Source organism: Aquarana catesbeiana, linkage group LG01, assembly GCF_042186555.1.
Source record: "Aquarana catesbeiana isolate 2022-GZ linkage group LG01, ASM4218655v1, whole genome shotgun sequence".
Taxonomy (NCBI): Eukaryota; Metazoa; Chordata; class Amphibia; order Anura; family Ranidae; genus Aquarana; species Aquarana catesbeiana.
Window position 1 is genome coordinate 68,761,174 of NC_133324.1, and position 13,668 is coordinate 68,774,841.

The 13,668-nt window shown below is 45.1% G+C and overlaps 1 protein-coding gene across 1 annotated transcript in view; it reads left to right on the forward strand.

Annotated features, from left to right (window-relative positions):
• The window catches only part of LG01H18orf54 (linkage group 01 C18orf54 homolog), a 45,009-nt gene extending 37,981 nt beyond the window's left edge, over positions 1 to 7,028 (forward strand). Inside the window, exon 8 of the mRNA XM_073619895.1 lies at positions 6,418 to 7,028. Within this exon, the coding sequence (XP_073475996.1) occupies positions 6,418 to 6,514 (97 nt within the window). The 3' untranslated portion in view covers positions 6,515 to 7,028. The remainder of the gene's footprint in view (positions 1 to 6,417) is intronic.
• Positions 7,029 to 13,668: the final 6,640 nt, after the last annotated feature.

Consider the following 13,668-nt stretch of genomic DNA (forward strand, 5'->3'; position numbering starts at 1 on the left):
GCAGTGCGGGAAGCGCTCGTTTTTTTCAAAACTCGAGGGGGGGGGGGCGGTAGAGGAGGGGGCGGGATGTCAGCACAGAGTGTTTAGACTCCCACTCAGGCCAGCTGCAGGCTATTAAAGGCACTCTGTACAGGTGCACTCAGCCTTCTGAGAGACACAGAGCTGACGGTCGCATGTAAGGTGGGACACAGGCATTCTCCTAGGCAGCATTTACTGAAGTAACACCAGACTGAGCATTGGGTAGCAAGGCTTTTAGCCAGACTACATCGCTCAGCGGACAGTGTTCATTTGTATACCTCACACCTTGTTGCTTTGCACTATGGGTAGAAGAGGTTCAAGCACCCCAGGAACCAGAGACACTAGGGGATCTCGTTCAGGTTCTGAGGGCCCCCTGTCGGCAGCATCCTTCCCCCCTAAAGATGGACCAGGGACGGCTAGCCAGGGAGAGCCATCGGGGTCAGGGGCTACACCTGCTTCTGGCACTTCAGCCCCTGTATATATTACACAAGAGGTTTTTTCCTCAACCATTAATGGTCTAGAGGAAAGATTAATGGCCGTGATTACGTCTTCACTCAGTGGAAGAAAACGCACTAGGCTTTCCTCTGTTCCCCAAGACCCTCAGACAGAGGAGCTCTGGGATAAAGGAGATGAATCCCTTTCAGAGGATCGGGATGGGATGGATGATTCCTCTTCGGAGGATTCAGGTGGAGAGGGACCCTCTGCGACTTCCCAAGAGGAGAAAGTCTTAGTGCAGATCCTCACTGGATTGGTCCGCTCCACATTTAAGTTGCCCATACCTGAAACTGCTAAAGAATCCTCTTCTGCTTTGGGGTCACTGAAACCTTTCCAAGCAGCACATGCTTTTCCTGTTCATACTTTACTTGAAAAGCTTATTTATTCTGAGTGGGATCACCCAGACAAACGTTTTTTTCCGCCGAGAAAGTTTTCAACACTTTATCCGATGGAAGAAAAGTTTATTTAAATGTGGGGAATTCCGGCTATTGATGCCGCCATTTCCTCAATAAATAATAGCCTGACTTGTCCTGTAGACAATGCTCAGATGCTCAGGGATCCTGTAGATAAAAGGATGGAATCCCTATTGAAGGATGTTTTCTCCTTAGCAGGATCAGTGGCCCAACCTGCAATAGCAGCGATTGGAGTCTGTCAATACTTAAGAGACCATGTTAAGCAGGTCATCAAAGTATTACCTGAACAGCAGGCCCAGGGGTTTGCTAACCTTCCAGCAGCCTTATGCTTTGTGGTTGACGCCATTAGAGATTCTATCGTGCAAACCTCCCGTCTTTCACTGGGGTTGGTGCATATACGTAGAATCCTATGGTTGAAAAATTGGTCAGCCGAAGCACCATGTAAGAAGCTACTGGCTGGGTTTCCATTTCGTGGTGCAAGGTTGTTTGGAGAGGACTTGGATAACTATATCAAGAGAATCTCTTGTGGGAAAAGCACTCTCTTACCTGTCAAGAAGAAGAGTAAGCGTCCCTCTTTCAAACGGACTCTTTCCCCAGCGCCGGGGGCTTCAGCCTCCAGGCAGTCTCGACGGCCGCCTCCATCGGGGTCCAGAGACAAGAGTCAACCCCAGGGACAAAAGAAGTCCTGGGGAAAGAAGCCTACTAGGCAAAACACTAAGACCTCTGCATGAGGGGGCGCCCCCGCTCACTCGAGTGGGGGGAAGACTGCAACAATTCTCAGAGCTCTGGCAGGAGGACTTCCAGGACAGATGGGTAGTCTCCACGGTAACCTTAGGGTACAAGCTGGAGTTTCAGGAATTCCCTTCTCCTCGGTTCCTCAGATCAAATGTTCCCAGAGACCCAGAGAAGAAGCAGTCGCTCCTTCTAGCGTTAGAGGGACTTTTGTCGCAGGAGGTCATTATGATAGTTCCCGCAAAGGACCAGGGATTGGGCTTCTATTCCAACCTTTTTACGGTCCAAAAGCCAAATGGGGATGTCAGGCCCATTTTGGACTTAAGGGATCTGAACCGATTCCTAAGGATTCAATCCTTCCGCATAGAATCAATTCGAACAGTAGTTCCCACCCTGCAGGGAGGAGAATTTCTGGCATCAATAGACATCAGAGATGCATATCTGCATGTGCCCATTTTTCCTGCTCATCAGAAGTTTCTGCGCTTCGAGGTAGGAGGGCGCCATTTCCAGTTTATGGCTCTGCCCTTTGGGATAGCCACTGCACCTCGAGTGTTCACAAAGATCTTGGCTCCTCCTCTGGCCAGATTAAGGGCTCAGGGTATAGCTGTCATAGCATACCTAGACGACCTGCTCTTGATAGACCGGTCGGTAGCCTCTTTGAATGGAAACTTGAGGACCACGGTCAGGTATCTAGAACACCTGGGTTGGATCCTCAACTTAGAAAAGTCTTTCCTAAAACCAGTAAGAAGACTGGAATATTTAGGTCTGATTATACATACAAGCCAGGAGAAAATATTTCTACCCCAGGCAAAGATCACTGCTTTGAGAGAGCTGATTCTGACAGTAAGGACCAAGAAGGGTCCCTCAGTCCGCCTTTGTATGAGGCTACTAGGGAAGATGGTGTCTTCATTCGAAGCAGTTCCCTATGCTCAGTTTCACTCAAGAATGCTGCAACACAGTATTCTGTCGACCTGGAACAAGAAGGTTCAGGCATTAGACTTTCCGATGCACCTGTCGCATGCGGTGCGTCAGAGCCTCAATTGGTGGCTCATACCCGAAAACCTGCAGAAGGGGAAATCCTTTCTACCGGTTACCTGGACGGTGGTAACAACAGATGCCAGTCTGTCAGGTTGGGGAGCAGTTCTGGAACAGGCTGCGGTCCAAGGAGTATGGTCCAAGACAGAGAGGACCTTACCCATCAACATTCTGGAGATCCGGGCGATACATCTAGCTCTAAAAGCCTGGACTATCAGGCTACAGGGTTGTCCGGTCAGGATCCAGTCCGACAATGCCACAGCAGTGGCTTATGTCAATCATCAGGGAGGCACCCGGAGCCGAGCTGCTCAAAAAGAGGTGAACCAGATCTTAGTCTGGGCAGAGATGCATGTGCCATGCATATCGGCAGTTTTCATCCCGGGAATAGAGAATTGGCAGGCGGACTATCTAAGTCGCCAGCAGTTACTTCCAGGGGAATGGTCTCTGCATCCTGACGTCTTTTGGGCCATATGCCAAAGATGGGGGGTTCCAGATGTAGATCTCTTTGCATCCCGATTCAACAAAAAGATAGACAGATTTGTGGCAAGGACAAAAGATCCTCTTGCATGCGGGACGGATGCGTTGGTGATTCCGTGGCATCGGTTCTCACTGATTTACGCATTCCCGCCTATTCTGCTACTACCACGACTCCTTCGCAGGATCAGGCAGGAAAGGAAGTCGGTACTTCTGGTGGCCCCCGCTTGGCCCAGAAGGACTTGGTATGCAGAAATAGTAAGGATGACGGTAGGTTCCCCGTGGACACTACCGGAACGCCCAGACCTGTTAGCTCAAGGTCCAGTGTTCCATCCTGCCTTACAAACGATAAATTTGACGGTTTGGCTATTGAGACCCACGTTCTGAAGAGTCGTGGGCTCTCAGGTCCAGTCATATCTACCTTGATTAATGCAAGGAAGCCAGCTTCCAGGATGATTTATCATAGAGTCTGGAAAGCTTATATAACCTGGTGTGAATCCAGAGGTTGGCATCCCAGGAAATATGTCATAGGTAGAATCCTTGATTTTCTACAGATGGGATTAGAGATGAAGCTGGCCTTGAGTACCATCAAGGGCCAGGTCTCTGCTTTATCAGTATTATTTCGGCGGCCACTTGCTTCGCATTCTTTGGTCCGAAACTTTATGCAGGGGGTGATGCGTCTTAATCCTCCGGTTAAAGCGCCCCTAAACCCCTGGGACTTGAATTTGGTCCTGGCTGTGTTACAGAAACGGCCTTTTGAACCAATAAGTCAGATTCCTTTGGTCTTGTTGACAAGGAAATTAATTTTTCTGGTGGCCATCTCTTCTGCTAGAAGAGTATCAGAATTAGCAGCTCTTTCCTGTAAGGAGCCTTATTTGATTATACACAAGGATAGAGTGGTACTACGCCCTCATCCTAGTTTTTTACCGAAGGTGGTTTCTGATTTTCATTTAAACCAAGACATTGTTCTACCTTCCTTTTTTCCAGATCCCTGTTCTCCGGAAGAGAGATCTCTACATTCGTTGGATGTAGTAAGAGCAGTTAAGGCCTATCTAGGGGCAACTACTCAGATCCGCAAGACGGATGTTTTGTTTGTGCTGCCAGAGGGTCCCAATAGAGGACAGGCAGCGTCAAAAGCTACCATTTCTAAATGGATTCGACAGTTGATCATTCAAGCTTACGGTTTGAAACAGAAGATTCCTCCGTTTCGGATCAGGGCACATTCCACAAGGGCTATTGGTGCTTCTTGGACAGTGCATCACCGGGCCTCTATGGCTCAAATCTGCAAGGCCGCAACCTGGTCTTCAGTTCATACATTCACCAGATTGTATCAGGTGGATGTGAGAAGGCATGAGGATATCGCCTTTGGGCGTAGTGTGCTGCAGGCAGCAGTACAGGGTCCTCAGGTCTGATTGCACCCTACTTGGTCGTGGTTCCCCCCCCCCTCAGGTAGCATTGCTCTGGGACATCCCATCAGTAATTACTGTGGCTCTGTGTCCCGTGATGTTCGAGAAAGAAAATAGGATTTTTTAAAACAGCTTACCTGTAAAATCCTTTTCTTTCGAAGGACATCACGGGACACAGAGGTCCCACCCCTCTTCTAATACACTATATTGCTTGGCTACAAAACTGAGGTATCCCTGCAAGGGGGAGGGATTATATAGGGGGTTGAACTTCCTGATAGGGTGTGCCAGTGTCCAATCACCAGTGATACCTATATAAACCATCAGTAATTACTGTGGCTCTGTGTCCCGTGATGTCCTTCGAAAGAAAAGGATTTTACAGGTAAGCTGTTTTTAAAAATCCTATTTTTTTACTTTTTGCTATAATAGATATCCAATTTTTTTTTTTTTTTTGTAAACAAATTTTTTCCTCCGTTTAGGCCGATACGTATTCTTCTACATATTTTTGGTAAAAAAAAAATCACAATAAGCGTATATTGATTGGTTTGTGCAAAAGTTATAGTGTCTACAAAATAGGGGATAGATTTATAGCATTTTTATTATTTATTTATTTTTTTACTAGTAATGGTGGCGATCTGCGATTTTTATAATGACTGCGATATTGTGGCGGACACATCGGACACTTTTGACACATTTTTGGGACCATTCACATTTATACAGCGATCCGTGCTATAAAAATGCACTAATTACTGTATAAATGTGACTGGCAGGGAAGGGGTTAACACTAGGGGGTGATCCAGGGGTTAATCATGTTGCCAGGGAGTGTTTCTAACTGAAGGGGGAGGGGACTCACAAGGGGAGGAGGCCGTTCGGTGTTGCTCTATGTGTGAGAACACACATCGGTCTCCTCTCTGACAGGACGTGGATCTGTGTGTTTACATACACAGATCCACGGTCCTGCCGTGTTACCGGTGGACATCGCGGCCGCCGGGCATGTGCATCGGGTGCCCAGTGACACGGCGGGCGCACGCGATTGCCGCCTGGTGGGCAGGGAAGGCGAGGGCGTTATATGATCCCTCCCAGAATGAGAGCCGCACCTCCTGGCCGTCATATGACAGCCGGCGGGCGGCAAGCAGTTAAATACATTACATGTATGTATAATATGAAAGGTTTTATTAAAATTAATGGTCTCTCTTTAAGGTAAGTTATTGGTATAGGGCATGGGTGCTCAACTTGTGGCCCTCCAGCTGTTGCTGAACTACAATTCCAATGAAAAGGCTGACCGTTACATGCATGACTCCTAACGGCAGAGGAATGATGAGACTTGTAGTTCTGCAACAGCTGGCATGCCACAGGTTGAGCACCCATGACATAGGTCACTTTTAAGAGCAAACTCCTGTTGCATTTGCTTACTGCTGTGTTTATTTTGGTCACTGCAGTTCAGCTTTAGTTTTGTAAAGGGCTCTTAAAGAGGGAGGTCCTCCCCACGAAAAATGTAAAAGTCAGAAGATACAAATACTGCAGCTGCTGACTTTTAATATATGGACACTTACCTGTCCAGGGAGGCCGCGATGTCGGCACCTCAGCCGATGTTTGTATTGGCTTCATATGGCTTCACAGCCGGTTCCCTACTGCACATGCATGAAGCGAGCTGCGCTTTCTAATTAGTCTGGCGGAGGAAGAAGGAGGGGAACGAACCTGCCCCCCCCATGAGGTGGAGTGGGGGGAGGGGACACATAAGCGGACGTTCCACTTTTGAGTGGAACTCCGCTTTAATTTTGATGTTCAGGATGATATTTACTTGCTGCTATTTTGCATAACCTTGTATTTGTTGTTTTTTATTGCAGAGCTTTGCAGCATTTGGCAAGACTGAAGGAGCTGGTAGGAGACGGCACACCAAAACCGGACCAAGAAAAGAATGCAGAAATAAAAACGCAGAATTAGCTGACCGGCTAAGCGATTGCTATGAGTGAATAGGGAGCATACAGAAACCCTGGCAGACATCTAATGTTGGATATTCAGCTTTGTCCTCACAGCATGTAACTGTGTTGCTGAAGTGAACCGACTAGATTGTAAACTCAGAATAAACCGGCTTCATGTTATCTGACCCTAGAGCTACAAGCTGCTGCCCCCAGTGCGATGCACATCTGTACTGCACCCTGGCTACAGTGTATCTGCTCAGCCCTCCGTTCTCATTATAGAATGTGAACCTAATAACTGTCAGGGCACTAATGTGTGAAGCATGCATCTCTGATCATATTAATCTCTCCGTGTTTTTTTTTTATATTTATTGTAAATTAATGTTTCTTATCAGATGTTTACCATTTGGTATATATTTTATATGTATAAATCTTTACATATTTTAACACTTAATGCAGAAAAAGGTGTTGTTTACAAAGTGTGTATACAGTATTTTAAAATATTGCATGTGCCATATTAAAGTTATTTATTTTGTTCAGTTTATGGATCCTCTGATTTATAATCACTTCATGTTCTGTGCAATTTTTTTCCACTGGTTAAAGCCTGCAATTTTTTTGCTGGAAAATTACAATCCCTTAAACCTTTCGATAATATATTTTTATATTAGGCCTTGTAGAATTAAAAGCATTTTGTATATTGCACAATATTTTATCAAAGCCATATTTTTAGGAAATAATGCACTAAAATTAATCTTAATCGCACACCACAGGACACAGGAGGTAATAATCATAACTACATGGGTTATGCTGCCATGTTACAGTGAATAGATACTGGTCAAAAAAATGCAGGAATCTTCACCCAGTCCAGGGTGATTGATGGATGCGCTTCCCTGGGTCTTGAGATCTTTTTTGCTGTTCCTTACACCCTTGATGGGGCAGAGGTGGGCCTTATCTGGATTGGTCACTACAGCCAAGCGGGGACTGTATCCAGCTGTACCCAAGAGCAAGAACAGAAACAAGATAGATATATGAACATTTGCTCAAATCCCAATAGCTTGTACATGTATTTAAATCGGGTGCTAAAGGGGTGTGACTACATGTTGACGCTACAAATTCTGGATGAACCCTCTGCACGCTGCTATACACCCTTTCCGGCAAACTATGCATGTTTAAGCTGGCCAACTGTGTCAAAGTAATCCCTCTTAAGGCCAGTCCAGGACCAAGAACAGCATGTAATGTCTAAAATCGGTCAGTGCTGGATCCTATGGCTCAAGTGTTGGTTGGTGGAACTTCTCTGCAAGAAGCAGATAGAAATGCTTTGAGGACATATGCTAATTTAGACCATCCAGAAGGTGATGAGGGTAAAAACACACTCCTAAAGCAAAAGGTGGAGATGACGGGTCAGAAAGCAGTGGTGCCTTCTAAATCCAGGAGATCTTTTTGCAAGCAACCAACCTCCGGCTCGAAGCAGAAGCCTGTGTCCTAGTTCCATAACAGGAGCTGGACCCCAAAGTCCTCCTGTTCTAGAGGCAAATCCTCCTCACTGTGAAGGGGTTCCCGCACTCACAGGGGTAGTGGAAACTTCTATTGGCCTTTGTGGTCATCTGGACTAGGGAATCTTAGACAACTGGGTCTGCAGTATGGTGTCCAGAGGCTTCAAACTGAAGTTTCACTGCTTACCCCCCTCCACACTTTGTTCTCATGAGTGTCTACTGCCTATGGATCAACAAAAAGAGTAGTTTTCTTTGTGACCCTTGAAAACTGTCTTAAGTGGCATTGCACCTGTGCTGGCTGAGGAGAGGTCTCACGGCTTCTATTACAGCCTCTTCATTGGGTACCAAGCAGAGACTTATTGCCTATTCTGGACCTCGAGCATCTCAACAAATTTCAGAAAATACAAAAATTCAGGATGTAATCCACCTGGTCTGCGATTGATTTTCTCGATCAAGGTGTCCCAAGAGTGTTTAATATGTTGGTTCTGGGATTGATGAGGATGCGGAGTATCACCATTGTGGGCCATCTAAGCTTTCTGCTGCTCAGGGAGCAGTTGGCTCAGAAACTGGCATCACATGTCAAGCAGATGGTACAAATCTTGGAGAAGATCAACTGCGTGCTGAAACTTCAGAAGGCGGCCTTGTTTCCGGCACAGTAGTTGGGTAAGTACTTGACACCGCACAGGTGAAGGTGCTGCTTCCATAGGGAAATGTCTGTCCAAGCCCAGGTAGAGTCCCTGAGGTTCTTGGGGAAAACTGTGGCTGACTTCCATGCAGTTCTCTATGCCTAGTTTTACTCTGGCTCTCCTTAGGTGTCTTGTGGGCAGAGCCACACCCATACGTGCTGACATAGAGAGGTGGTAGGAAAGGTAGATTACAGTAAGGCTTCATTCACACCTGGGCATTTTGGGATCACAGAAGAATTACTGCAATTCTGCCTGCAATCTAAAAGCGCACTGCAATCGCAAAACGTGGGTTCAAAGGCCATTATTTTCAATGACCCCTAAAATGCGGTGCGGTTTTGCCATGATTGTTGCAGCAAATTGAATTGCATGAAGCTTGTTGCCCAAAAAGGAGCAGAAGATTCTTTTGGACGAAAAGCTTCACGTGATGTGATTTTCTGCAAAATAAATTGCGCAATAATCACGGCAAAATCGCATTGTATTTTTAGGTGCCATTGAAAATGATGGCACCTGAACCTGCTTTTTGCAATTATAGTGCATTTTGAGATCGCGGGGATTTTCAACGATTCTGCCGTGATCCCAAAATGCCCAGGTGTGAATGGAGCCTTAGGGGGGTTGATTTACTAAAGGCAAATAGACTTTGCACTTTGCAAAGTGCAGTTGCTCCAGAGCTTAGTAAATGAGGTAAGGCTTCAGTTTGCAAAGAGTACCCAATCATGTACAAGGAAAATAAAAACAAAACTGCATTTTTGCTTGGATGATTAAAGTCAGCAGAGCTTATGCTTATTTACGAAGATCTATAGCAACTGTACTTTGCAAAGTGCACAGTCTTTTTGCCTTTAGTAAATAGACCCCAGGGTCTCCAAACTTTTCACTTCAAGGGCCACATTGTAAATTTTACACAAATTTGCGGGCCGAAAAAAATCAGTTTATTTATAAATGAATCTGCAGCAGCAGAATACAGTGGGGCAAAAAAGTATTTAGTCAGAAGCACCATCCAGCACCGCTGCCAGTTGCCCGCCAAATTCTTTAAAACAGTGGGGCAAAAAAGTATTTAGTCAGCCACAAATTGTGCAAGTTCTCCCACTTAAAAAGATGAGAGAGGCCTGTAATTGTCATCATAGGTATACCTCAACTATGAGAGACAAAATGTGGAAACAAATCCAGACAATCACATTGTCTGTCTGATTTTTGAAAGAATTTATTTGCAAATTATGGTGGAAAATAAATATTTTGTCAATATCAAAAGTTCTCAATTCTTTGTCATTGCCAACAAAGGATATATAACAGAGGTCAAACATTTTCTGTAAGTCTTCACAAGGTTGTCACACACTGTTGCTGGTATGTTGGCCCATTCCTCCATGCAGATCTCCTCTAGAGCAGTGATGTTTTGTGGCTGTCGCTGGGAAACACGGACTTTCAACTCCCTTCAAAGGTTTTCTATGGGGTTGAGATCTGGAGACTGGCTACGCCACTCCAGGACCTTGAAATGCTTCTTATGAATCCACTCCTTTGTTGCCCGGGCAGTGTGTTTGGGATCATTGTCATGCTGAAAAACCCAGCCACGTTTCATCTTCGATGCCCTTGCTGATGAGAGGAGGTTTGCACTCAAAATCTCACGATACATGGCCCCATTCATTCTTTCATGTACACGGATCAGTCTTCCTGTTCCCTTTGCAGAGAAACAGCCCCAAAGCATGATGTTGCCACCCCCATGCTTCACAGTGGGTATGGTGTTCTTTGGTTGCAACTCAGCATTTTCTCTCTTCCAAAAACGACGAATTGTGTTTCTACCAAACAGTTCTACTTTGGTTTCATCTGACCACATGACATTCTTCCAATCCTCTTCTGGAACATCCAAATGCTCTCAAGCAAACCTCAGACGGGCCAGGACATGTACTGGCTTAAGCAGGGGGACACGTCTGGCACTGCAGGATCTGAGTCCCTGGCAATATAGTGTGTTACTGATGGTAGCCTTTGTTACGTTGGTCCCAGCTCTCTGCAGGTCATTCACTAGGTCCCCCCGTGTGGTTCTGGGTTTTTTGCTCACCGATCATTTTGACCCCACGGGATGAGATCTTGCTTGGAGCCCCAGATCGAGGGAGAATATCAGTGGTCTTCCATTTTCTAGTTATTGCTCCCACAGTTGATTTCTTCACGCCAAGCTGCTTGCCTATTGCAGATTCAGTCTTCCCAGCCTGGTACAGATCTACAATTGTGTTTCTGGTGTCCTTCGACAGCTCTTTGGTCTTCACCCTAGTGGAGTTTGGAGTGTGACTGTTTGAGGTTGTGGACAGGTGTCTTTTATACTGATAACAAGTTCAAACAGGTGCCATTAATACAGGTAATGAGTGGAGGACAGAAGAGCCTCTTAGAGAAGAAGATACAGGTCTGTGAGAGCCAGAAATCTTGCTTGTTTGTAGGTGACCAAATACTTATTTTCCACCATAATTTGCAAATAAATTCTTTCAAAAATCAGACAATGTGATTGTCTGGATTTGTTTCCACATTTTGTCTCTCATAGTTGAGGTATACCTATGATGACAATTACAGGCTTCTCTCATCTTTTTAAGTGGGAGAACCTGCACAATTTGTGGCTGACTAAATACTTTTTTGCCCCACTGTATTAAAGAATTTGGCAGGCAACTGGCAGCGGTGCTGGATGGTGCTTCTGTATCCTTTGCCGACACCTAAATGCTGGAGCATTATGCCCTGAGGCCTTACATCTTTGCTCCCAGAGTATTCCTATACATCTCTATCCCCATCAGGGTCTCCCTGCAAATTTGTGTCCCCATCAGAGTTCCCCTTATATTTGTGTCACCATTAGAGCCCCCCACTTATTTGTGTTTCCCCTTCATAGGCCCCCTCAAACACATTTGTGTTTCCCTCAGAGCCCCCCATCCACTTTTGTTTTTGTCCCCATCACAGCCCCACCATGTACATTTGGTGTCCCCCCCCCCCCTCAGAGCCCCTCCACGTACACATTTATGTCTCTGCTTGGAGCCCCCCACGTACATCTGTTTCCCCCTGAGAGCCCCCTATGTACATTTGTGTCCACCTCAGAGCCCCCCCCCCCGTACTTTTTTTGTCCCCCTCAGTGCCCCCATGTACTTTTTTCTCCCCCTCCCTCTTATTTATGTCCCCAGCATAACCCATCTTAGCACATTTGCCTCCCCATCAGAAATTCTTATCTTGTGCCTCTGAAATATTTAGCAAGTAATCACCAGCTTCAGGGCAGATCTTCTGCACCTCCCAGCTCCGGTCCTGAAGCTGGTGCATAGGCACCCTGTGGGACTCCAATTAAATACTTAATTGGTTGCAGGGCGGTCCTAGCAACCAACAGCACAGTATGGTGCCGGGAGGGACGGGCTTTGTCAGGTTGTAGGACTTGCGCTGTACAGTGCGAGGGGTGTGGGAAGAGTGGAGTATGCAGCGAAGACCTAACAAAGAGACCGGTGCCTGCAGTGAGTGTGAGGACTCGAGCTCTGCTTTGGAGACCCCTGCCTTAAAATATGGAAAGTTGTTTTTATGAGACTATCTGCCTGATCTCCAGAAACTTTTGCACCCAAAAATGAAGCTTTTTTATGTGTTTTCTAAATGCCACCTGACCTTATAAATCAGAAACCTTTTATGTTACTGGATTTTTTTTTTTTTTTTTTTTATTGTCCTCGTTGAATATGTTCAAGTTCTACCTTCTCTATTTCACCATTGTTGCTCTTCTCTTTTTGATTTCCCACACCTAGTAGATCTAGGGGGAAAATGACTCTTCAGATCTATGGGGTTGATCTATGGTTTCTATGCAGAACTGCACAAGATTGTGATACGGATGTTGTCCCCGCACTGGGGTGAATCTGTCCAGGTATGAACTGAAGGTTGCTCTCCAGAAACAAAGAGCCCCATGTGCTGGCTAATGCTAGTAGAAGCTGTGTGCAAATGGGAAAGTCCGGACAGCCGCACTCCAGGAGATTATAATCCAAACTTCTTTATTTTAAAATCAGGAACATGTCATACAGTACATCATAGACAGAGTGTACAAGCAGTCAGCTTACGCGTTTCGCACTATGCCAAGTGCTTACTCATAGCTAATTGTGCACGCTCTGGTTTTAGTAAATCAACCCCAATGTCTACTGTTAATATGAGTAGTTTCAATCTCAGATCATTGCTGGAGTTCTTCAGGAGCCAGAAATGGTTAAATGCAGGATCAGGGTGAAGGAGTAATACACATAAAATGTCAGAAACCCAAGCTGACTTTCAATCTGAAATCCATGCAAAACAAATATAGTCTAAAATACCAGAGGCATGTTTAGTATCACTTGGTATCATTTGTACATTTCTTCTAGATCTGTGCAATAATCAGGATTGGCAACCGTCAGTAAATTTATGGACAGTCTGTTATGGGTATTGTCAGCGTTTCCATGTTGTAGCACAAAAAAGAAGACTTTCAGGCCTCGTCCAAGTAATATAGAAAATTGAATGGCTATCATAGGGTTGCCATCTTATCTGCAAGCCAAACCCGAACACTCTAGCGGCACACGGCAGTTTTTTTTTTTAACCACTTCAGCTCCGGAAGGTTTTACTCCCTCAATGACCAGGTAATTTTTTGCTATGTGGCACTGCGTTACTTTAACTGACAATTGTGACGTTGTACCCAAATAAAATTGATGTCATTTTTTTCCCCCACAACTAGAGCTTATGTTTTGTATTTGATCACCTCCTGCATTTTTTTTTTTTTGCGCTATAAACAGAAAAAAAGCAAAAATTTAGAAAAAAAAACAAAACAATATTTTTTACTTTCTGCTATAAAACCTTTCCAATAAAAATATGTAAAACAAATCTAATTTCTTCATCAATTTAGGCCAATCTGTATTCTGCTACATATTTTTGGTAAAAAAAGAAAAAAATCCCAATTAGCGTATATTGATTGGCTTGCGCAAACGTTATAGCGTCTACAAACTATGGGGTAGATTTTTGGAATTTTTAATTTTTTTTACTAGTAATGGCAG